We start from the raw sequence: 26,118 nt of genomic DNA, 5'->3' as shown, positions 1-26,118 counted from the left end.
GTTAGATCAGACACAACAAGGTATGGCAGTAAAGGTGCAAAGCAGCTAGTAGTCTGCTCTTCTAGAGATACTTTAAGGTGCTGGCCCTAGTACCATGCTGCATTTATATATGCACACTGGTGCTAGACACCCCTTATGGGCAAGGTTTCCAAGCTTTGTTGTCCAGCTACCTTTGCATGGAAGCCAGTTTTAAGGGATGCTATTCAGGGCCTTTTGGAGTTCAGGCTACTTAAGCAGAATTTCAGGCTGACTTTCAACAATTGCACATTACAGATTTGCCCATATTTCCAGCTGCTGCTCTTATGAGAGATCAATGTGATCTACCCCCAAACAGCTAAAAATGATCTGCCACGTCACTTTAGACTAAGTTTGTGCCACAATCTCTTGCTACAGACAAAAAGTGAAGTACTTGAAGCATTTGAATGGCTTTGTCCTGAATCAGAAGTCGTAAGAGGGCAAATTATGCAGAATTAATGGATTTGCCTACAAAAGAAAATTGTTCAGCTGTTTGAGCTTTTGTATCTATATGCAGTAAAGCTTTTACCTATCCTTACCCAAGCAAAGGTGACTTGGCACAAGTCCCACAGGTCTTGAGTTGTAGGGAGAAAAGCCATAGAGTGAAATATGAACACATGAATGCAGGGGTGAGCAAAATGTAGCCTGCCAGGCTCCTTGGCTGCCCCCTTACAAATCACTGAGACAAAATCCTGGGGCAAAGTGGGATGCTCAGTCAGGCTGCCTGCTCCTGGCATGTCTGTGTGCCAGGAGGGTGGGGGAAAGGAGATCTCAGTATGCTACCCCCAGCACCATCCTCCCAGTTCCCACTGACTAGAAACTGGCCAATAGGAGCTGTGGGGGTGGTGCCTGCAGACACTGGTAGTGCACAGAGACCCACTGCCTCCCCTCTCACCAAGGGGTGTGCAGGTATATGTCAGTGCCAGCAGCTAGCTAGCTCCTTCTGGGAGTGGCATGGGGCCACAGCAGGCAGCCTCCCTGAGCAGCCCACTGTGCTAAATGCCTCCTGGCTAGAGCCTGCACCTCATACCTCCTCCTGCACCCAACCCCCTGCTCCAGGTCAGAACCCCTCTTGTACCTAAATTCCCTCCCAAACCCTGCACCCCATCCCCTGCCCCAGCCTGGAGCCCCCTCCTGCACCTAAACTCCTTCCCAGCACCTACACCCCCTCTATTAATATAGTGGGGCAAGATTCATGGAGTAGCCCCCCTGCAAAAATTGCCTGCCCCTGCACTAGCTGCTATAAGCCAAGTTTGCTGCATGCCAAGAACTTAGATAGCATAAGGTATAGTGCCATCAGCAATGCTAAGACAGCAATGAAAGCCCTCAATGTGATAGATTTAAGGTAACTAGATTTGACTTCCCCAGAGGTCAGTTCTACAGTTAGCAGCTCCATCTTGAACTGTACCCTTACATTGCACTTTACTAATGTTGCAGAGATCTGGCAGGTGCCTTAGCTATTTGGGATACTGCCAAAACAGATAAGGTTTCTAATTTTCCAGTATATTTTTAGACCAACTTTCCCAATTTGAGTTTTAGGGTAGAAAGAATATTTCTTCAGGCCAGAGGTGGGCCTACTATGGCCTGCAGGACTGTCCTGCCTGGCCCTTGAGCCCCCAGCCCTCCCCATAGCCACACCAGCTCTGGCAGGGCTGTGAGCTCCTGCTGCTCTGAGCTGCATGGTAAGGGGGCAGGGAGGTTGGATAAGGGGCAGTCAGGGACAAGTAGCAGGGTTGTTAGAGGTTGAGGGGGTAGTGGCCAGGCTGGTTGGGGAGGCACAGCCTTCCCTACCCAACCCTCCATATAGTTCTACACTCTGATATGGCCCTTGGGCCAAAAAAAGTTTGCCCACCCCTGCTTTAGGCTCACAAGGAAAGGGGCCAAGATTTGAGTGACTTATCTAGCTGAGACCAAGATACTGCTTTAATTCCAGTGTGTATAATAAGGTTCACTGAATATGACGAGTCACTTTGTTTTAATTTTAGCATTTAACTTTACAGTGGTTTTGATAAAGAGCATTCATCCTCTGTACAGCCCTAAGGTGGCACAGGCAGGAAAGATTCACAATTCACATACAAAATTACTTATGTTTACAAATTTTTGGCAATTTATCTGAATAACCCGTTTTCTCCTATTGCCATTGACCCAACCATTGAAAAAAGTTTACAATAATTTACATCTGAAATATTTCAAAGTGCTTAATAGTGATTGTTCAGGAATATTTACAAGTGGCCTATACAAATATGTACAGGTGGTACACTACAGCACAAGTTGTTCCTGGAATATGGCTTTCTATGGAAAGTGCTTTAAATAGTTGGTCAGTGGTAGTACTGACAAATTCAAGGGTTACAGATAACTAGTAACCATCAAAAGCAGATTTGTGGACAGATATTTACAGAGTTCTGGTAATTTGTATAAGATATTTACATAAGCTTGCTCCACACATCCAGAAGGTTTCTTCATTTCTTCCATCTTGGAAGATTCTTCAGCTACTTGCCTGTTAGCATCCCAAAGAGTGTAGAGCATAAGTAGATTGCCAACTAGGGTATTCAAGCTAGATCATCATCTGTGCTTACAACAGATATCTGTATGGAAGGAGCAAATGTGTGTTAAAAGCAAGTCTTGGGTTGCAAGACAAGTCTAGTCTACTCATACTGTGCAAGAGTCTGCTCACATCATTTGCAAGATCTGTCCTGTCTAGAGAGACAATTTGTATCTTTGCAAGATTTAATTTTAGGTTTATCTTTGGAAAAAGGCAAGCTAGAGCTACATTACAACATAAAACATTGCTTTAAGTCTGACATCTAAAGAATATTGCACTTTAGTTATAAATAGCTTTAAGTCTAGTGTTGAGTGTATTCTTGGTAGCTGAAGTGATGAATCCAGGCTTGCAGCTCTGCATGTTGCTAGAACCACTAGACATGCTAGAATCACCTACCCTCCCAAAATATGTAGGGCACTGGCCTCACTTCACCTGCCAATTAATATTGGTAAAAGGGACATTGTAGAGGGACCCCTGCTTATAGTAACTAACTTGTTGGTAAGCCATTCAAACGTATGGCAAACATCCCTGCTGCAGTCTTAGCTTTCTCAAGGCTCACTTGAGAGAAAGCCCAATGCCTTACAGCTCTATGTACCAAGTATCTCCCAGGAATTCTACATGCTGCCTGCCATGCTGGCAACCCTGGTCTCAGCTGCCTAAAAAGTAGTACATCATAACTGCTGTGGAATTATTTTTTGCCACGTTCAGCCCAATGCTCTGGCTATGGGTCTTCCTTTGGTCTCCTACTGAAGTATAGGAAGGAGGCTGTCAGGTCTAAAGTGGAGATCATGCCTGCCAACTGTGTTATAGGAAGGTTGGCCAAGTTTGTCAGGAGCGAACCAAGTCAATCTTTGGCAATTTGAGACTAAAGAATGTGATCTCCAGCTGCTATTTTGACTCATTTAGAAGCCACATATCTGTACTTACTGCAGGGTAAGTGTGTCCTACTGAACTGCTGTGTCGCCCAATATCAATAGTGAGGTCTTCTTCAGTGGTTTTCAAGTAGACAGGATTGTCAAAATTCATGCTTTTCATATTCTTGTGTTGCCAGTTACGCCACATGAAGTAGCCACCTGCTGCTGCTGCCAGTGCCAGTAGTACTGCAATAAAGGAGACAAATCATGATTTGTTGACATCCAGCTAGGATGATTTCTAGTGAGCCAAGCCAAACCAGTCCTGGGGCAATCAAGTTTTAGTTCTGTCTATGGGTGCAAGCCATTGCCAGCCAGAAGCTAGTTTTCCCCTCAATGGAATTTTTAGAACAGGCTTGTGTTGCTATCTTTGTTCTAGTTGCATCCTCACCCTACTATAAGGCATGTTACCATGCAATGACCGTTTTAGGACTACTAAATAGGATAGTAGCAGATTAAGTGATAATGCTCAAGACTTTAATGATTAAGTCTTTACAAGTGCATGGTCCCCTTTTGTATGGGATGTCAGGAACAGGGAGTTGTTGTAGATGGGCTTAGTGCCTAGTTTTGAAACTCTTAAAACTGACATTGCCACTAGCATTGACATCACAGAAGGTCATGTTCTGCTTTTGACACCATCTATTTTGATGGATGTTCCCCCCCAGATGGTCAATCCCTTGGAATGGCCTTGAGTTGTACCCAGCTACTTAAAGTCTTAAGTAGAGACTGCAACCAAGTATACTTACCCAGAGGAAGAATAGCCCAGGCAGCTGAAGTGCCTTTGTCAGAACTGACTTCCGACACTGCACTGCTGAAATTATGTCCTGGAAGAGGAACACATACAATCTCATGTATTATTTATTGCTAGGCTGGCAGAATTTAGTCCAAGGCTACCAGCTTCCTCAGACCATAGCTAAGAGTCCCCTTGTCTAGACTCCTGGTTCAGTGAGTGAAGTAAAGAATGCATTCTAGAGCAGTACTACTCAAAGTGGTGGTCCATGGACTGGTGCTGGTCTGTGAGCCATCAGCTGCCAGTCTGTGCCCATGTTGGAAAAATTGCTAGTCCCCCACAGATAGCTTGAGAAGCACTGTTCTGGAGATTGTAGCCTACTAAGTAGTCTTCCACTTTCTGCAGTTGCATGAATTTGGATTTCCTAGGAAAAAAGGTCTCGCTGGTAACTTGCATGTCCAACATGAGATGCTGGGACATCATAAGATGACACATGCTAGAACTAGCTTTAACACAGTCTCACTTGCCATTTGAGTGATGTGAAGGCTGACCAACATGTTTCCTGATTGCATGCACAGGTTTAGCATGTTTGTGCTAGCTGTCTGAGACCAGTTTGTGTACCTGCTCAGTCATTGTAATGCATGATTGAAAGTGAGTTATTGGGACCAATACCTCCAGGAACTGGTCCAACAGTTGGTGGTTTTTCTGTTGTGCTGGTATCTTTTGTCTCAATGTAAGCCACAGTAGTTCCAGTACCTGAAACTGGTTATAAATCAAGAACGCAGTTAATCCTGAAGTTCTGAAACAGCTTGCCATTAAGTGGTGGTTGTGAGTGCTTAGCAGATGGTAGAATGGTCATGCAGCTTTTAGATTTTACTAGACAAGATCTTGACTGAGGATTTTGATAGGTTTACTCTGCTAGGAAGTTGGTCTCAGCTGCTAGGGTTTTTTTTGCACTCAAATCTGATGCTTTGGGAAGTATGGACAGACAGTTTTAGAAGCAAATAGCTTGCAGCAGAAGTTTAATACTCCTAGATTTTAGGATCCATCAATTTTCACTGAAAAGAAAGCTTTGAAACAAGTCAGCCAGATTTCTGGTGTTGCTGGTAGTTATCCAAAGCTGTAAAATGTAAGCTAGGTAGCCACTGTGTTTGACAGGACATTTAGAGGTTTTGCTCACTCCTCTGAAATCAGGAGTCAGACAGGGATGAGTTTTTGGAGTGCTGATCATGAACTCTAGCAGAATGTCACACTAAGTAGCAATGTACACATTGTATACAGTGTGCTTGAACTAGTTCAGGTTCCTCTGGCCATTTAAGGAGCACCTATAGGAATTACTGTACAATAGCTTTGCCTGCCATGTAACTGCAGTCTGAGGGCTATTCAATGAGTTAGACTAACTGAGCAGGAGATTGTTAACTAACAGAGTATGAACCTATTCTACTTTAGCACTTACCTGCTGTTGTCTGAAGCATAAATGAATCCTCCAGTTAAAAATGCTAGGACCTCCCCCCAAAGCCTGTACCCATTAATGTTTGATTAGTTAGAGGAGTTACAAGTTAAGCTAGTGATTCTCAACCAGAAGTACATGTACTCCCTGGAAGGCCTCTGCATACCCCCAGGGGTATATCAACTCATCTAGATAGTTGCCTAGTTTTACAGGCCACACAAAGCACTAGTGAAGTCAGTACTAACTACAATTTTATACAGACAAGAAAAAAGCAATTTTGTAATAGTGTGCAGTGATGCATGTCTTTTTACATCTGATTTTGTAAGCAAGTAGTTTAAGTGAGGTGAAATATGCAGTATGCAAGAAGACTCTTGAAGGGGGTACAGTAGACTGGAAATATGGAGAACCACTGAGTTAGGCAAGATGTGTGGAAGGCTCTAAAAAAAAGACAGCTATCTAGTAGCTCAGTCAGCTCCCCCCCACTCTGATGGAATGCACAAGGTCTGATCATAGTATATGGTGATGAATATGCAAAAGCCAGGCACAGACTTGCAGGTAATACAGTCATTGCAAGAGTTTGCATTCTGTTCGAATGCCACAGTTTAAGTCCCCAAATAAATGCTAATCATGTAGCAACAGTGGAGCCTTAAATCCACTGTCAGGGGAGACCATTACTGTATGAGTCTTGATTGCACAAGAGTCCCTTATTAGGTACCCCTCTACAGTAATTTCAGCATTGTCACTATACCTTTACACCTTAGGCCATCATCTTGTAGGTTGTATCCAGTAGGACATGCGCAGGCATACTTTGGAGAGTGTTCGTTTATCTGAGGAGCAGGCAGGCACAGATACTCACAGCCACCATTCTTCATGGTCTCATCACACCAGTTCTTGCCTGTTGACACAAGTCAAATTTAAAGTAGACCAGTGCTTTAGTCTGGCAGACAATTGTTTAGTGTTGTTACATGGCAGAGGATATACTGCCTGTCCATACAGGACAGGATGGTTTCTAGGCCATGGAAATCAAGCCATGCAGCAGCACAATATACAGCTTTGCTCTTTATAGGGGACCTTGGAGCAGAAGTAGCAGCCTGGACAGCTCACCTGCACCACCACCTCTGTAGTGCTGGTTCTGCTTAGTGTGCTTTTTGGCCAGATTGGAGCTCCTCCACCTCACTCCCCTAGAGGGGGATTTTCTAGGCTTCAGTACCTACCTGATTTAATAGCAGCAAGGCAGAGGTTCACAGTATGAAAGTCTAACATTGCTACAGTTTAGATCTGTTACCTGTGGGTTGAACAAGCTCGTGATACACAATGATATCCTGAGCATTGTTGAGGTTGTTCACTAGTGTAGCCAATTCAGATCCTGTAAATTTATTGGCACCATAGACTGCTTCATTCTCTCCATCAATCCAGTAGACACGGTCCTAGGAGATAAAGTTATTGCATCCTATTATGGTTGGGACCAGTTTGGTTTGTCCATTACCAGGGATGGTTTAGTTGTCCCCTGTGCATGGTAAATTCAATTTAGTGAGTGCAAGTACTCTGAAGTATTGATGCAGTTCAGCTAGATTAGGATGACTCACGTTATTGCTGAGGCAACATGAAATCGTTAAACTTATGGCTAGCCTTAGTGTGGAATATATTCAGTTTTGTATTTGCTACTCTGCCTCAGTAGAGAGGCTACAGTAATCCCCTTGCAGTAGCTTTTCTGCAGTCTCATTTATTGGACTCTTGCTGTACCCTGCCACTCCAAAGGGAGCCTACAGTCAGCTCCCTACTGGATGCTTGCATACTGATTCTCACCTCAAATATCGTTAGAGCAAGAGGATGAGCAAGAAATTCGTGAGATTTTAACACAATCCTACGATCCTGGCCATTCAGATCCACACTGGACAGCATATGTAGCTTTGAATCAAGCCAGTAAAGGCGGCTTTTTATAAGATCTAGAAGAAGGAAAGAAGTTGCATTTTAGTACATTGCATCTGATCACAAGCATGTGTTACCTGGAAAACCTCACCACTGATATTGCCTTGGGGGTGTGTGGATACTTAACTTTGGTTTAGTAAGTGCTGACGAATGCCATCTAGAGTGCATGTGCACTTGGCTTCCACTAGTAGGTTTCCTCACATGAAGAAAAAGAGGTACTAATTTACATATTAGAAGGCAGCTGCATCACCACAGTACTACCTGGATTGATGTTCCCTGGGTGAAGAGTGTAGCCTTATGATTAGGGCAAGTGTTTATCAAGGATAATCCATGCATTGGGGCTACCTCATGAATGGTGTAGCCTTTTATCTGACAGCATCTGCTATGGGTCAAGCTACAAGCAAACTGTCATTAATGGGGAGGACACTTGAAATGACTGTCAATGCTTTGACCAAAGCTGGTCATTTTAGACTTTGAAGAAGTTTGAATGCATAGTGCCTAGAAGCCATGGCTGCACAATAGCCATGGCTGTGTCCTAGTGTGTTCAATGCCTTCTCATTGTTACCATGTTAATGTGAACTTCCACAAGTTTTCCAGGGAATCTTGACTTGCAAACTGAGATTCCTTCTTAAAGAGCTAGTGACTTCAGTATTTCTGAAAGGCATTTTGGGCTCAGAGGGAAGTTAATTTTGTAAGAACATGAAATACCTAGTGCAATTCCATTAGGCCACTGGATCTCTGTTGTCACCAGCTGCTGTCTACCAAGTCCATTCATTCCTGCCTTTTCTATTTTGGCTGGTTCACCCCAGTCAGACCAGTACATAAAGCTGTAAAGAGACAAGTCATTAGGCATCTGCAGTTTAGCTATATTGTAATATACTTTAACATGTAAGCAGCAATACTAGCTTGTATGTATTCTAGCTACAGGAAGGCCTGGAATTGATCCACACACTATGGCTTGATAGAAGACTGAGCACACTGGAGTATGCTTGGCTCAACTTGTCACCTTCAAATGGTTATCAACAGCTTTCAGCTTACTGTTTTGTAGTTTGCTTACAAATCTAGGTTAGTATAGTACCTAGAGGACTTGGCATTAGTTGGTTGTACAGTGTAATGCTCACCCAGAGAGAGGATCCACGGCTATGGAGGCGGGCTCTCTTAGGTCTGTATTAAACAGGATCTTTCTTTTGGCACCATCAAGGCTAGCCACTGAGATACTCTTTAAAGCTGAATCAGTCCAGTAGATGTTCTTATAGACCCAGTCAACAGCAATTGCTGCAGGACTGTGTACATTGCTTATGATTTTTAAGTGTTTGCCCACCTTGTCACGACTATCAAGTGAGGCACTGGAAGAGAAAAAAGGGATAAAATTTAGTCTGTTTCAACCAGTGCACACTAGAGATGTGCCAGTTAAGCCAATAGCTGTCTAGAGGTATAATTACTTCAAATCATGAACACAAGAATTCTGTAGCTAGCCTTGAAATTGAAAGAGGTTTTTAAACTAGACTTAAGTTGTTTGCTGTCCTTTGTTCAAAAGGTCAGAACAGCTGACCTCAGAATGTGCTCATACTTCAGCTGCAACTCCAACTTCAGTAGAGTACATGCACAGCTTTGAGTAAGAGTGTCCCATTGCACAGGTGTTTGACTTCAAGGCTATGGTTACTGAAGTTAGGAATTCTAGAGAAATTTGAGCTGTAGACAGGAGAGAATGCTTGTCTGACTTAAGTCAGACAGTGACTGGCTAGAGAGCTACAACTTCAGGAGGACAAACACTTAGGATGAAAGTTTGAAGCAGGTAGGTTTACCTGAAAATTGCTTTTTGGCTGAAGTCAGCCCAAAAGAGTTTATGCTCAGCAATGTCAGCATCTAGAGCTACAGTGTTTCTTAGCTGCTCTACTAGTTGGAGGTATTCTTTCCTTTCCAGGCCAATCTTCCTGATGTCCCGACGATTAGTGAAAATCAGACATGGTTCTTTTCCTGAAAGAGGATTTAGAAGTTACTTGCAGTTCTAGGTTGAACCAAGTCATTCTTAGTATACCAGTGTCATCCCAGACATTTAGAAGCTTTGAGTACAGTGTTAGAACAGGAGTCTAGCGGCCACCACATGCAGAGATATTAGTAGATCTTACAAGCTTCAGCCTCCATTGGCTCCTATGCATTAAGTGCTTAGAGGGACCTCTCCTGCAGTTTATAGCTCAACATGAAAGACTGTCCCCAGTGTCTTCAATATTCAAGATTACTGAAGGATTAAAAATTACTGTGCTCAATTAAATGCCTCTGAAAGATAGAGAATGATGGTACAAATGACTTGTTGCTGTGAGGTCTTCAGCCTCTGTGCTCTTAATAGCAGAGGTGGATTTTAGCAAATCCTTGAACCCAATTTGTTAGAGTTTAATTGGCCCTTTAGTGTATTTGCTATGGGGAGCCAATGTACTGTAGACCACCAGCCAGGTGCAGCAACTCTGGTGTACCTTTGTCAGCCTCTTTAGAGGTAATCTTTTCTTATATTTCTAATGCTTTTGGGCTCTTGATAAATTGAGTATGCTAGTTGTACTTACCTACTGCCTTGCACACTCCAGTAGCTAGATCCATTTGATAGCCATGGCTACATTCACATTTGTAGCCTCCTTTTAAGTTAATACAGATTTGACTGCAGATCCCAGGATTCTGGCATTCATCAATATCTAAGACAGACTGTAAAGTTAGTCTTGAAACAAGAACAAGACAACTACCTCATTTAGGTGTCAGGATGGTAGTGGTACTTGCCTCCACATGTTTTCCTGTTTATCAGTTCAAACCCAGCTGGGCAGTCACATTCATACCCAATAACTAGGTCTCTGCAGATATGAGAGCATCCACCATTGTTCACCAGGCATTCATTCAAGTCTGGAATAGAGTTAGAGACCCAGAAACAGTTGTGGCAACTTAACTGAAATCTCAGACAGTGCATGCCTATCTAAGGTAGATTAGACCAGAAATTCAAGTATGGCCAAGATTCCCTTTGCAGACACTTAAGAGTCCTATAGGGCATGTTGGTGCTTATGTGGACATGTAGCTAGTTCTGCTAGTACATCAAGTGAGCTAACTGCAGATTTCAGCTAAGAGAAGCTCAGTGCTATTTGGAGCTAGCATTTCTGTACTATGTTTTACAGTTATCTGCAGCCTGGTTCATGACTAAGCATAAAGCAGCACACTAGTCAATTCAGTTGTTAGAAGATGTAGGCCAGTCACTGTGCAGTTCTAACTAAAGAACAATCCTTTAGTCTTTAACTAGAGTCTCCCAACCATGGAGAGTTACTTACTAAAGGCATTTGCACTCTAATTCTTGCAGACAAGACTCAGTTAATCTCAAGCCTGTGAGTGACATTCCAAGTAGGTGGCTCACTTACTGCATTCCTTGAGGGGTTCATCACTCCAGTCCTGGCAGTCTTGCTGCTGATTACACACTTTGCTGATGTCTATGCATTCCCCACTTCTGCACTTGAATTTGCCAGGTCCAGAGCACTGATTGACTGTCAAGATAATGGGAGGGAAAGGGCCATTAGATAAAAGTCTAGAAAGCCCTGTTATAAACAAGAGTTTCATCATTTAGTTCTGTATTTACCATTTTTACAGTTTACTTCATCAGTTCCATCTAGACAGTCTCTTACACCATTGCATTGCCTGCTACCGTGGATACAATTCCCATCTTCACATTTGAACTGGTCTGGTCTACAAGTCCGGGAAGCTGAAGAGAGAAGTGCTGCAGAGTTAGAACCCTGAAGGTCTTGGAGACTAAGTTATAGAAGTAATCAAAGCCTTAAGATGTTTTGGAAGAGCCAGTGACTGAACTAGGGAAGAGGTAATGAGTTGGAATTGTACAGTCCCTGTTAAAAGGGACCGTACAACAATCACTTACGGCAGTTTGTTTCATCACTTCCATCCTTGCAGTCTGAGTCTCCATCACACCACCACTTCTTGTGAATACATTCTCCTGAGCCACATTGTACTTCACTAGGAAAACACTTCACAGGATGCGCAGGCTGGCGGCCACATTGCTCTAGAGATTCATCTGACTGGTCTGAACAGTCTGCATCATCATCACATACCCAGCTAATAGGGATACAGCTAGAACTTTTACATTGAAATTCATGTGCTCCACAAGTAGGTGGTGTGCAGTCCACTTCATCAGTACCATCACTGCAGTCATCTTGGCCATTACAGACAAAGTTTTTGGAGATGCATTGCCCGCTGGAGCAAGTGAACTCTGCTGGGCTACAAGTTATATTGCCTGGTAATAGAGAGGGAGTTCAATTAGTGTCAGGATTTTAGACTTATGTCTACACCATCTACAGCAGGTTCTTAACTTTGTTGACCTAACTCAAGTTATTCTACAAAGGGTAGTGGTGAAGGTCACTTATGCAAGCATTTACTTCAGAAATTCCAGTCAGCCACTGCAGTCATTAAAACTATTGGTATTCTGTTAGGTTTGTGTCCCATATTTGGGAATTCTATTAATGTACACCTATATAAACCTTTAAGATTTAGACACTATGCCCAGCTTCAGAGTAGAGACACTTACAGTATCAAGTCAGAGGACTTTTGTTTTAGAAAGTGAGCTTCTGGCACTTGCAGATCCTCTGTGCATTTTGTTGGGTTGAAGAGGCATTCAGTGATGCCAGCATGACATGTGGGTTGGTTCTTGAACATGTGACTGGAGGGCAGTGGGGAAGAGAGTAGGAAGAAGTTCTGCTCTGCACACTTCCTTTGAAAGTACAGTCTAAGGGAAAGCTAGATTTTAGTATCATCTTTGGTGACATCTATGTTAAGAAAATAAGCTGCTGTCTAAATCTAGGGATAGAGCCCTTTTAGTACATGTTTAGGGGGAATTTGTTAGTGTAGCAGCTAAAGCCTCTTAGCAGATGGCTTTACAGAACAGCAGATTTATGAAGTCCAAATGACAGGGGACTGCCATGTGAGTATTACAGTACGAGTGGATCACCACTAAGCAAATTACATTTAGTTTTGCTCTCCAGTGAACTGTATAATAGTTAGGATAGCTCAAGAAGTTTTTGCTTTGAGTCTTGAGAGCTATTAAAGCAATCATTGCTAATTCATTCCATTGCTTGGAGTGTATGCATTTGGAGAGAGAATGGGTTACTACTTAGCCACTGCAGAGAGAATCTGAATTCTAGTTTGAGTACCTAACTACCAGATTTCCCATTAGGGAGGCAGTGTCCTTGCTTAGAGGCATTTATTTTAGCCTTTTAAATGGGTCTGATTAGACCCATAGTAGCACTTACAAGTGTAGTACTGACCATATAAACAGAACAAGTTTTAAAATCACTTATAGCAAGTTCAACTGAACAGGACTGGGAAGAGCAGAGTTTGATTGTATGATGTGACTACAATCAGACACTCCAGTTAAGTTTACAGAAGTTCTAGTTCTAAGAGCACCAGTTGGCTACCCTACACATGATATGCATCTGAGGAAGTGAGCTGTAGCTCACGAAAGCTTATACTCTAATAAATTGGTTAGTCTCTAAGGTGCCACAAGTACCCCTTTTCTTCCTACACAGCTAGTTCATCTTCAGGCCAAGTACATTTGGGAAAAAAGCTACAGAGGCTACCATTTGTTTCTTCTCTTACCACAGTTCTCTTCATCTTCACCACTGTCACAGTCATTTTCACCATCACATTTCCAGGACAGAGGGATACACTGAGTTGATCGAGGACCACAGCTGATTTCATTTACCCGGCATGTTCTCATGTCTATTGAGGAGTGGATTGGGGAGAGGTCAGTTTCAAGAGCTACTTAGGAGGTCTAGAGTTTAGGTTTTAAAGATTCTACTGAAAGCAGTTTAGGATTCAGACAAGTGCTTAAATCCAGATATTGCTTTTCTGTGAAAGTGTAAAGCTGCAGTAAGTGGACTACATTTCACTTATCATGGACAATGACAACTGTAGAGTCAGTTCTAATACTTTGACCATTAGAAATGGTCATTCTGAGAAGGGCTTCACGTCTTTCTAGGAGAGGAAGAATGGTTTTATCTGGGCTATGGAATTAGAGGTTACCATCAACATAATTCATAAGGTATTTCTGATGTCTATCTGTATGGCACATGTAGTTATTTTAGAGTTACTGTTTCATTCTCAGGGGAGGTGTGAGAGGGTAGCGTTAAGTTAGTTAAGAAGGCAGTTAAGTCTGCATGTGCAGTCGCATGCAAGTGTTTGAAATTTTTCCCTCAGACTTTCCCTTCATTAATACTGTAGCAATGGGTACATGAACTGACTTTCAGGTGCAGCCAGGGCCATGTGGTACCCTTTAGAGGGCTGTATTCACAATCAAGAGGGCTAGAAACGAGTCACGGTTCTCTACTCTGGTTCCCATAATGAAGTTAGAGTCTACAGAATGCACCAAGGGCAGGAGGACAAGGCAATTCCAGGACATGCTCAAACATCTTCAGACATTCTATTACAGATATCCCCGTTATGTTTCCACATAAAAGGAAATCTTGAGCAGCTTTAATAGCCCATAGGTCTGGTTAGGATTACAGAGAGGTAGTTTACAGGGGGCTTTATGCAGCTACATTAATTGATCGGACACTGAAGTTTTTCCCCTGTTCCTGATGAGATATCTGTAACTCTCAAGACTAATTCTTTGAAGGGGCTTGCAAAGAGGCTGACAATACTGTACTAGCCTGAAGTACAGGGTAAATTGAGGGGTACGGGAGAAGAGCTCACGTAGCAGGTATATGCAACTGATTGCTTATAATAAGATGCTAGCTTTAAACCTAGAGTTATGATGACATGCTAAAAGATAGACAGTTTTTGGTTGAGAGATTTCAGTTTCCTGCTCAGATTATTTTAATTTGATTGTCAGCACAATGATAGGCTCACTCACGGCACAGTTCAGGGCTTTCATCAGATCCATCTTCACAGTCTGGGTCCCCGTCACACTGCCACCTGTTCGGGACACACTGACCACTGTTGCACACAAAGTCAGATTCAGTGCAGGTCGTCTTCACTGTGAAGAAAGAGTCCCAGTATGTTTGTTTAACTGCAAACTAGATCTTGCAAGAAGTACAATTATATTTTAACAGCTAATCTCCTAGGAGGATCAAGAACCTGAGTCTTTAGATGCAACAACTGTTTTACTGCAAGCCTAATAGATGTTTAGGCTACTTAACTCCTGTGTTACAGAGTGAACTTCTGGAGAATTGTACCAATATATACTTCAGCTATAAGTGGTGAGATATTATGGCTTTTACATCTTTCAAAGAATTGCCACTGAGCATTCTCTTCACTCCTCCCTGCAAAGCTGCTTTATAAAGCACTAGTAATTGGAGTATGTTGGATGCAAAGCAAGTGGTCTTTTCAAAGAGTCCAAGCTATTAGAGTAAGCTTGGGTACAAGCAGATGTCTTGCATTTGTAAGATTATAATGCACACATACAGCAATCTTGCCAATATTTGTGGCCAACAATTCATAAGTGTTGAGTTGATCAGTGGATGTCAAGGTTCCTTCCCCACTCTGAAGGCTAGGGTTCAGATGTGGGGACCTACATGAAAACCTCCTAACCTTATCTTTACTAGCTTATGTCAAAACTTCCCCAAGGTACAAAATATTCCACCCTTTGTCCTTTGATTGGCTGCTACCGAACAGCTACTGGTTACTGGGGAAGAGCCGTTTGGAACGTCTTTCCCCCCCAAATACTTCCCAAAACCTTGCACCCTACTTCCTGGACAAGGTATGGTAAAAAGCCTCACCAATTTGCATAGGTGACCACAGACCCAAACCCTTGGATCTGAGAACAATGAAAAAGCATTCAGTTTTCTTACAAGATGACTTTTAATAGAAATAGGAGTAAATAGAAGTAAAGAAGTCCCCTCTGTAAAGTCAGGATGGTAGATACCTTACAGGGTAATTAGATTCAAAATAGAGAATCCCTCTAGGCAAAACCTTAAGTTACAAAAAAGGTAGACAGAAATAGTTATTCTATTCAGCACAATTCTTCTCTCAGCCATTTAAAGAAATCATAATCTAATGCATACCTAGCTAGCTTACTAAAAGTTCTAAGACTCCATTCCTGTTCTATCCCCGACAAAAGCAGCATATAGACAGAGACCCTTTGTTTCTCTCCCTCCTCCCAGCTTTTGAAAGTATCTTGTCTCCTCATTGGTCAGGTGCCAGCAAAATTACCTTTAGCTTCTTAAGCCTTTACAGGTGAGGAGTTTTCCCTCTCATGAGGAGGGATTTTAAAGGGGTTTACACTTCCCTTTATATTTATGGGAGTGGACATCTTAGATTTAAGTCCAAATTTGAGTCTAGATTAGGTTGAAATAGTAACAGGCAAGAATTTTAAGTTGCACACAAGAGGGACTTTAATTCAGTCAGACTTTATTGGAGTTGTTTTCACCTCTGAATTAGTTTAAAACAGTATATAAAAGTCACTTGCCAACCAAGCTACTAAGTACTTAGTAATGAAAGGCTCTTTTGGTCTTTTTTGTACTTCAACTTTACTTTTAAGAGGACAGCCTCAGCCCTGCAAGAGGAGTCTAGTTTGTTAGTGAAGATGTTACTTTAAATGAGAGACCTGATATTCAAAGGTATGGGAAAGGTGAAGGGAGTTGCAATCAGTCATTCATATTTGTTTCAAGTGAGATATGGTACTACTGACATTAAGAATAATCTGACCAAGATGTCTGCTGAAAAACAGTAGGTGTAGCAGGGATGTATAGCCACTGTAGGTTACATGTTTGCTGGTAGATGAAATTAAGTCTCAGAGCACCACATTAGGGGAAATTTAAACTGTCAACTCTTGCATTTGAGGAGCTAAATCTGCAATAGATTAGAGTGTTCCTCTTTTGCACAGGAAATTCAATTCAGCCCTGTAACAAATGCAAGCATTGTATTTAGTGATTAGCCAACATATGATTAGACATGGTGGAAATTGGATACCAGGGGAATTTAATACTACCTGATTTGCTAGGGGAAGGAAATGGAGGCTGTAATCCATAATGATTACTTCACTGATTAATATTAATCAGTTATGATTTTAGAAAATAAATCCAACTGAGTTAACAGATTCTTGAAGGCAGAGTTGCACTGCAGTGGTAAACTGGTTTTAAATAGAACTATGTAGATAGTTCAGAGGGACACAGCAGGAGAAAGCAAGGAACACAGCATTCTAGCTAGTTCTCCCCCTTTTCAGCTCCATGGGTGTCAAGGGATTGGTGACCAAATGGTCTAGGACTGCACAGGCAGCAGCTGTAAGGAGCTCAGGACAGAAGGAAGCTGAGTAGTTCTTGTCAGTTTCCTTTTACAACGCTTTTCCTCTAATTAGATTGTCCTGGACAAAGCAAAAGCTATGGAACATTACGGCAGTCAGAGCATATTTGGAAAGAGGGGTATCCCTAAAGGTACTTCATTGGGTGCCCCATGAGGCTACTTTGGGTATTGATATTTTAGCTGTTCAACCATCTAGGTAGGTAGTTCAGTTTTAGTCATATCAGAGACCGACAGCTTTAGTGTCAAATTTGAGCACATCTTAAGTGAGGTCTTTATAGCCATGGGAGGGGTCAATTAACTTTGACTAGACAGAACAGGTTGCTTTGAGGTTCAGCTAGAAGGGTACTATAGCTGCCTGGACTCAGTCTTGCAGAAGCCTGAATGCAAGCTTTAAAGCTACACCTGTGAGAATACACAATTCTTGAACATGACTGAGATGCCATTAGATTTGGCTATCCTATAAAACCTTGGTTTGAGCCTGTTGACTCTACTGCCTCCCTCACCACTAGCTAGATATTGGTATTAGTGGAACTCTTCTCCTAAGCTATGCTTTGTTATGCCCCTCCAATGGAGTGTTTACTCAAGGAACACTTTGCAGTTGCACAAGGGCTTACCACAGGAGCTCTCATCACTGCCATCAGAACAGTCTTCATCTCCATCACACTTCCATAACAGAGTTATACAGCGTCCATTACTACACTGGAATTGAGATTCTTCACATTTTGCTCTTGCACCTGGGATTAAGAAAGTCAGTTTAGTCAAGCTACTATAGCTACATTTTACTGATGTGTCAGGTTAGCACTGGAAGCTTTTGATCAGGACAAGAATTGAATTCCTTGTTTCACAAAGGCTGCGATGTCAATAAGAATGCTTAGATGTTCATTAGCTTAGATCAGTGGTTCTCAGCCAAGGGTACACATACCCTCAGGAGACCTGAGTACTCTCAGGGGCACATCAACTCAACTAGATATTTGATTATTTTACAACAGGCTACATAAAAGCACAAAGTTGTACAAACTAAAATTTCCTCACAGACAATGACTTGTTTCTACTTCTCTATATACATGCTATACACTGAAAAGTACAATATTCATATTCCAATTGACTTTTTATAACTAAATGGTAAAAAAAGCAAGCAATTTGTCAGTAATAGTGTGCTGTGACACTTTTGTATTAAGTCTGATTTTGTAAGCAAGTAGCTTAAAGGAGGTAAACTTAGAAGTATGCAAGACAGCTACCTGAAAGTGGCACACTAGACTGAAGTTTGAGAGCCACTGGCTTTGATCACTAATAGTGCATCATCATTTGTGTCTGTTGCTGTAGTCATATTTCAGGCCAGTGAAGTGTCACAAGACTGGGTTATTGACACCACATTTGAACCAGGAATTTAGTGGAGAAGTTTCCTGACAGTTGCCAAAAGGCCAGACTTAGAATGGTGCAGATGCTAAAGGACTGCAGTCATTGTCTTGCAGTTTGCAAGACAATACTTGTTTCAGGGATTTTAGATACAAGGTACTTCTTTAGTAGAGCCTGAGTGTTTTACTCAGATGGAAGAAAGCCTCTTCATATGCCTTTTCTACTCAGAAGCAAAATCAGTTAGTGTGTGGGAAAGATTGCCTGCTCTGACCTCAAATGCAAGAGTGTCTCACTATCACTGAACTATACAAGAGTTCATTTGACAGTTCTGGACAATATTTATTAATCAGACTGTTTGGTAGAGTCAAATTTAGTGGGTTGAAATCCACTAAGCCTAGGAAGTTTCAAGGACTGGTCACATACAGTTATGTTCTCCATGCCAGTATCTCATGTTACCTCACTCTATGGCAAAAATAGACACTGTTTCCAACACAACACATTTGCCCTTGCAATGAGACTGACAGCTGTGGCAATTCATAGACAATCCCATGAGGCTTTAGTGAAAGAGATATAATGTTACCAGTTTGAGAGGTGAGCTTCTTTACCAGATCCTGATAAGTTACATGAAGTTTACATGACCACATCCTTACTATGTGGACAGCACCCCAGCATCAAGTTCAGTTTTAGCATGTGTTGATGACTAAGGAATAGGTGCAAGTCCTTCTCCCCCCAAGAATACTCAATGCTTAGGGTGGGGATATATGGTCTTAGTATTAAGTTACAGCACTCTTAAGTTTTAATCATTAAGAGTTCAAAATAAGTGTTGTGCCTCGTGCAGGCCTTGTCTGTACATGGGCAGCTCAGTTAGATTTCCTTTGTTTCCCTAATTTTTGGGTTGGTTTTAGTTAGGAGCTTGTAGTTTGTCAATCCATTTGAAGGCAATACTTCAAAAGTCAGAGTAAGACACCATTAGTTTTATTTTCTGCACTAGAATTGTTTGCCAAGTGTTTGATTTAGAGAAAGATGGGTACAAATGTTTACAGCTCTGTTATGGTATTTGTTATCATGGATATCTGTTACAGATATGTATTTCATTTGCAAGCTGGAATCAGCTACAGCTTTCTGTACATGTTTCATAAGTATGTTTTCCCCAATACAACTTGTTCTAGTGAAGCTGAATGACCCTATTCCTCATAGGAGGTTCACATCATGCCATACAGACATGGATATCAAATCAGTATCAACTTCAGTACAACAGCTGTCTCTTGAGCAGTTGCACAAGCACAAGGTTTGTCTCATGTGCTTACATGCATTACATTTATGTCTTAAGGTCTAGAGAAGTGACTATAGCATGATGCAAGACTCCTGCTTCTCTTGTTTGTTGCATCATTTGATAAGTTGCCCTGATGCCAAGAAAAAGTTAGAAGGCATCTATTTTTAGCTTTTTCAAAAAAAAGCTCACCATTTGTTTGTAATCTACTTTAGTAAGCAGAAAATGCAAGCCAGCATACCAAGTCTCTTCAATTATACCATAAGAGTACAGTCAACTTGCTGACTTAAAGTCCACTGCATAACACTGGATGGCCATCAACTTGCCACCAGGTGGTCCCAGAAGTACTGGCAGAACAAATTGGGTGAGGGCAAGTGCAATCTCCCTGCAGAAGACTAATGTCTCCCAATGCCAGCCTACATTAAGAAGCCATTGTATTTCAAGTTTCGTATGCAAGTTGTCTTTCAGAGTTTCAACATCTGACAAGCAGATGAAACTAGATTAGTGTTTGACTAGATCTGTCAGGACCTCATTTTACAGGAGTGTTACAGTAGTAAAATACCAACTGAACTGGCAGATCTTTTGCTATGATTATCTACTCCAGCCTTGCATGTTGTGCAGAAGTTCAGCCATACAGTCTGTTCTTCACCATGAGAATGGTGGGTGATGAAGGATCTTTTACTCACTTAGATTGCCCTACCTGGCATTATGAGTTTTGCACAGTTGACTTATTCCATCATAAATTAAGGCAACAAACAGTCTAGAAGTCAACACTATCACTTTGGTCAGTCAAATGTGATCTTTAAAGCAAGTTTTCAGATGCTTAGGTGGAGTCCACTGCCAGCAGTCTTGTTTTGTTAGGGATTGTAGGTACTTAATTATTGCACAGCATTCCTTACAGAGATTTCAGATTTTGAAAACTTTAAGAATGGCCTGATCCAGGCTTAAACTTCATTTGAGGAATATCTTATTTCTTCACTATTGCTTGTTTACATAGGATATTTTGAGTCTCACTGATGTACAGTTTCCTTGCACTTATGCCTTGTTTACACTTTGTTATGGCAGTGTAGCAATACTGGCAAGCCTTTAAATGTAGAGAGGGGAAAAGAGGTCCTTTTGTTGACATAGCTTGTTTTGCTAGGGAGAACTGGTATCAGCTATAATGGCCAAAGGCTCTTATGCCGTTATTAACGCACTTAAGCTGTGCAGGCAAAAGCCCTAGTGATGTCAGACTTTCTTCCTGCAATGTAAAATACCTATGCTGCCAAGACTTAGGCCTGGCCTAAACTCACATGAGACAGTGATTCAAAGATTAAGGATGCTCACTCCCAAAGAAGTTTAGAAAGATTGCAAGACAGTTTTAGAAGTGGAGTGACTAGTTAAATCTTAATAGGATATTCATTTCCTGCCAGAAGTATACAAACTATGAAGCTGCTTTCTAGCTACTGCAGTGTTAATCTTTAATTTTAGTTTGATATTTTATATTTGATATTTCAGTCTTGATTCTCAATATCTTAAGCGTTAATCACTTTGATTAGAGAGAGAAGTTAGTCAGAGGCAAACATGCTATTGTTTGGGGCAGATGAAGATCATGACAGGTCTCTAACCTAGCATGAGAGTTCCATAGTGTTTTGGAAACAGTCATTCCCATGCCAAAATGGGGATCATTCAAGAAAAAAAGCTTAACAGCAAGTTTTAAATACCACATTCAGAAAGCATGCCTAGTTGCTGATGCAACAACTCTTGTGACATCTGCATTATTCTACATAAGTCTGCATTTCAGCATTTAATTCCAGAGGAAATTTAATCACTTGATATGTCAGTTTGGTAGTACTATTGCTTAAATGATGAACTTACAACCCTGAACTTAATCACTATTGCTGCAGTGATTAAGTTCAGGGTTGTAAGTTCATCATTTAAGCAATAGTACTACCAGTCTGTAGTAGTAAGTTGGTAGTTAATCTTTACTATTTTTAGTAAATGTTTTGTTCCAAGAGACTTCCAGCATTAGGGCTCTGAACCAGCTACACTCTGAACAACTTAATCTAGTCATTTTGGTTTAGAACAAGAATAGGAATGGCCTGCACCCCCAGAGGAGCAGTCAAGTTAAGCACCAGTGTCTGCATTTTGGTCTTTAGACAGAACTACTTGTCCTTAGCTCTGCCACTGTCCCAGTGTGACAATCCTTTTACCTTGTATTTCTTCCTCCACCCTGGATTTGTTACATACTAGATACTGCTATCTAATGCAGAGAGTTTGCCTAGTACTTTGAGAATGGGTTCTGCAAAGTGCTACAAGTAGTTGGCTAGCAACTGTAACCTAGAAGCAGAAGTTGCTGATTATATTGGGACAGGTATGAAAGGGCAAGATCACATCTTCAGTGTTTTAAGTACTTAGATATTACAGATCATACTCCAAATCTGGATGCATGAGCCCCTTTACCTTAAGGTTTCAGAGTAGCAGCCATGTTAATCTGTATCTGCAAAAAGAAAAAAGGAGTACTTGTGGTACCTTAGAGACTAACAAATTTGTGCCTAAGCTTTCGTGAGCTACACAAGTACTCCTTTTTTCTTTTAACCTTAAGGGTTATTCATACAGTATGTCTATATCAACCACATTCACACAAATCTACATCCTTGTAGCAGGAAGCTCAAGGAGAAAGGTTACTGTTGATTTGTCTGTTCCTTACAAAGCAGGAAAGGAAGACTTACTTGCACCATGTACCTATTAGAAATCAGTCTAGCCCTATAAGTCCTCTCAGAGTGCATGTATTACTAGTGTCACAAACAGTAAATTAGCAGCATATGTTGTTCTGGGCAAATTGCTGCCTCTGTTCCTATTTAAGGGAACTGTATGACCAAGATGTTCAATTTTTCAGAGATTTTGGAAAAGCAAAGCTAATTTCATCTGAGGCTGAGATATTGCTGTAGTGGTCATATATAAGAGAACGTGCTGACACCACTTTGCAGTACATATTGCAAAATGCTGTGGAGGAAGCTCAAGCAGGAGTCTAGTTTGTCTTCCCTGAGGACTGTCATGTACCACTCTGGAAGAAAAGAGTCTGTTCTTAGAAGTGACAGTTATGAGGGCCAAATAACCTGATTACAGTAAGAACCAGAATTGGGGACCTATCAAAGTAGGCTTTAAAAAAGTAATGGGTAATCCCCTTCAGGGCAGTTCTTATCAAATTGCTTCAGTTGGTTTCAGCCTAAGCCACTTCGGTTGTAGTTTTACATAGCTAAGCCCCTTTATTGTCTGCACAGTGGGCAAGCAAGAGGACCCTGGGTGGGAAGCAGGGTCTAGAAACCGTTGCTGCAGCATTTAGGAGGCCCACATGGAGCAGAAGTCTTCCTCAGTTACAATATTGAGTATCCTCGTGATGGTCAGGCACTCCCCTACAGAAAGGGGAAACTGACCTCCCCCAAGTCCCCTCCCCACCCAATTGGGAGCCTGCTGTGAGCAGAGGGGCTCAGTGCTTTTGTTAAGGTCATGCTTTGTAACAGTGATATCACTGTTACACCACTCAAGATTAGTAATGAGCATTGTTTCTTGCCACTTTGTATATGTGGGAGGGACTATTATATGCTCTTCCCTTTATCCCTGGGAGCAGTTCTAGCTACTTCATGTTTTCTCTTTGGCAAGGAGCTTGAGTGTTGTCCCAAGTGCTGATACTGACTAAGGAGATCAGCTTGGAAGTGTTGACTATGCCCATTTTCTGAAAGAAGGAATAGCTACCGCCAGTGTCAGCAAGGCCTTTGATAAGAGTGACGAGTGGCATTTTCTAAAATGTCTTCTCCCCCCACTAACCCACCCTTTCCTGATCCTAAAAATCTCTCAAGTTAGCTAGTACATTTCCAGACAACAAATGCAAGTCAGGGGAACCCTAATTGATGGTTGTTAGCATCTTGACTGGATATCTAGTTGGCTGACCAATTGCTAAGGTGTCATTGCAAATGTTTGCTTTTTTGGTTTAGGCAACTAGCATATGAGGTTTAGCAGCTATAGGCAGAAGAGTGGTTTTGTGTGTGTTTGTTTAAGAGAGAGGAGAGGCTCACCGACATAGCCCGAGTTTGTGACTTTAAACTCAAAGTTCACCCCCACCCCCACCATGCCAGCCAAAAGAGCATTTACACAAAATTAGAAACTGCAGCTGGCCTGAGCTGGGGCCAGTGTCACTAGCTACTAGAGTAGCACAGGAACAACCAGACACCACCTGGGAGATACCCATTCAGTATGTGGCTATATTAGCCAGTTCATAAGTGCACACACTGCTCTTCCCCAGCCCCCCATTATGCAATCCATTCAGCCTCTTTCCCCACACCCAATCATCCTACAGCTGGAGTAAGGAGTAATTATCCAAGTATAATTGGCCCCAGTTATTGGGTGATGAGTACTATGAACCCTGCCATGCTTCTTGCAGGGATTGCAAATAGAGTAAAATCCTGTAATGGGCTCTTACAAGACTTTGTCATTTCCTCAACGCCTATTGTTCAGCAAGCAAGCTAATCAAGCCATAAGGATTGGGGCCCACCTACCACTGATTCACCGCAAGTGGGGCAGTCCCCTGTTGGCAGGCCCAGGTTTGACAGGGAACCATTCCTCTCCCACGTAGGGGGAGAGGGAGGGATAATCCCCTCCCTAAACTAGTCCTCTGCCTAGGTCTTTAGGCCACAGGGCTCCGGCTTTCCCCATGCCCTGCACGCTCAGGAGCGACCAGATCCGTGTGCTTGTTACTCGGCTACGGAGTTATGGAGGAGGAGGAGCAGCTCCTCCACCACTCCTCTTTCCCTGCGTGGGCCCCCCCACAGCGGGTCACGAGCCTGCCTGAGAGCGCTCGCGCGCCCTGCTCTCCTCCGCTAGGACCCTCTGGAGGCAGCAGCCCAGTAACCTGCATGCGGGTGGACTGAAGGCGTGATCCCCCGGCACGCGCCGGGGGTGGGGAAGGGAACTAAATCCCCGTTGTCCCCGAAGAGGTGCCTCACGTGAAAACGGGCTCAGTGTCAATTCAACAGCACGGTCCCCCCACCCCTTCCTTCTCCCCCCCCCACACCCCCCGGGCCGAGGCACACAAGGGAGGCGGGGAGGGAAGAGGGACACCCAATAAAAGCGCCCCGAGCCCCACCATCGCTACTCACCGCGCACAGCGCCGCGCTCGCCCAGCAGCCAGCAGAGCGCCGCCAGGAGCCAGAGCGCCCGGAGCGAGGACGTGCCCATCGTGTGCACCAGCTGCTGCGCGCACAAGTTAGCAGCCTCCGCGGAGGTGGAGCGAGGGGAGCTTCCCGGTTTTCGGCACCTTGCCCGGCCGCCTGCAGGGAAGGCGGCTCCGGCAGGAGAGAGGGGAAGCGCGCGCGCTGGCCCGGGCTGGTGGGGAGTAGCGAGCCGGAGACATGCACAAGGGGGAGGGTGTCCCCACGACGCTCTTATACGATCCGCCCAGCTCCTGTGTACGGCGGCGGCGGCCGCCGGTGACTCACGGGGGCCCCCGCCGGCCGCTGGTTGGCTCTCGAGCGCCTCCAATCCCCGCCGCCTGCCCTAATTTCCTGATCCACGCAACCTGCCCAACGCAGCTGTGCGCGCTCCTCCATCCCGCCGGGCGCTGCTGCTGGGCCAGACAGGGGCACGGCCGCACAGGTGAAGCTGGTGCGAGCTGCTGGCATCACCTGTGCGCGAGCGGCTGCCGCAGTAAGTAGTGACTTCCCGCCAAGGGGCTTCCTGGGGGGCGGGGGGAAAGCGTGAGGGGCACCTGTGCTTCTGCACCTTAACATGGACTCGATGGGAAGTGATTGACGGGGAATGTAGGTACGCCCCTTGGCTTATTTGGATATGCCTGTGCCTTGCCCTCTGTGACAGGGAAGGATGCAGAGTTATGATGGTTAATGTCTGTTATGTTATTATTAATAATAAGCATCAGTGGAGATCGCTCATCCAGGTTTCTAGTGGGTATATTTAAAAGCTTGCATATAAACATGTACTGACTCTAGTGGAAACTGAGCATTTTCTGAAAATACAATTCCCTTTGATTTTTTGTTGCATGCATGTAGTTTATCCTCTGCAACAGAAAGCCACCCAAAAAAATATATTTCAGAGGAAAGTTGCTTCTTCTGCGTTCTCTCATCCACCATTCTAGTTTGCCTATTAATAACAGTGCATGTTGAAATTTACTTTGCAAACTGATTTTTCTCAAAATAACTGTCTTTTAGACTTCTATTCATGGATGTATGTATGCATACATACATGTGGTTTTCCTTCTATAATAGAATATGACTTAAAATAACACATCCCTACTATTGAGGAAGAAAATTGCTACTTCTGCATTCTCTCATCAAGGATTATAGTTAATTGCTAATTATACAAAATTATATGTTGAGGTCCTAGAATTAAAGTCTTAACCTTTTATTTAAGGGGAAGATTTGGTAGTTTTATTCTTCTTTTGTAGACTTTCTAACATTCAATTATAAGTTTTTGTGAAAGAAAAGAGACCTGTATAAAACACATTTGTTTTTTATGGTACTTTTAGGATTTATAATTAAGTGTTGGTGCTTCTCTGTTTTCTCATCCACATATTTTAGTAGAGCTGTTATTTTATGTTAATATTATATACCAGGCTATTAATTCCTTGGTGTAGGCAGAAAGCTTCTCAAGCTG

At 42.8% G+C, this 26,118-nt stretch overlaps 1 protein-coding gene across 2 annotated transcripts; it reads right to left on the bottom strand.

The window, feature by feature from the left end:
- Nucleotides 1-1,971: 1,971 nt before the first annotated feature.
- On the bottom strand, nucleotides 1,972-25,148 carry VLDLR (very low density lipoprotein receptor). 2 transcript variants are annotated; one of them, XM_084629562.1, is made up of 19 exons: nucleotides 24,609-25,148; nucleotides 17,462-17,581; nucleotides 14,461-14,583; nucleotides 13,206-13,328; nucleotides 11,476-11,847; nucleotides 11,182-11,304; nucleotides 10,967-11,089; nucleotides 10,344-10,463; nucleotides 10,136-10,261; nucleotides 9,383-9,554; nucleotides 8,699-8,923; nucleotides 8,286-8,404; nucleotides 7,455-7,594; nucleotides 6,934-7,075; nucleotides 6,397-6,543; nucleotides 4,871-4,960; nucleotides 4,215-4,292; nucleotides 3,485-3,657; nucleotides 1,972-2,600 (listed from the first exon to the last, which is right to left on the bottom strand). In XM_084629562.1, exons 1-19 carry the CDS (start codon nucleotides 24,685-24,687, stop codon nucleotides 2,565-2,567), a joined length of 2,631 nt encoding a protein of 876 aa, XP_084485688.1. In that variant the 5' UTR covers nucleotides 24,688-25,148; the 3' UTR covers nucleotides 1,972-2,564. The 2 variants fall into 2 exon arrangements, with proteins under 2 accessions (XP_084485688.1, XP_084485689.1); XM_084629563.1 differs by lacking the exon at nucleotides 4,871-4,960 and having other exon boundaries at nucleotides 24,609-24,864.
- Between the last annotated feature and the right edge of the window lie 970 nt (nucleotides 25,149-26,118).

The sequence above is a fragment of the Lepidochelys olivacea genome (assembly GCF_965140295.1).
Source record: "Lepidochelys olivacea isolate rLepOli2 genome assembly, chromosome: 5".
Taxonomy (NCBI): domain Eukaryota; kingdom Metazoa; phylum Chordata; order Testudines; family Cheloniidae; genus Lepidochelys; species Lepidochelys olivacea.
This window is presented reverse-complemented; position numbering and strand designations above follow the sequence as displayed.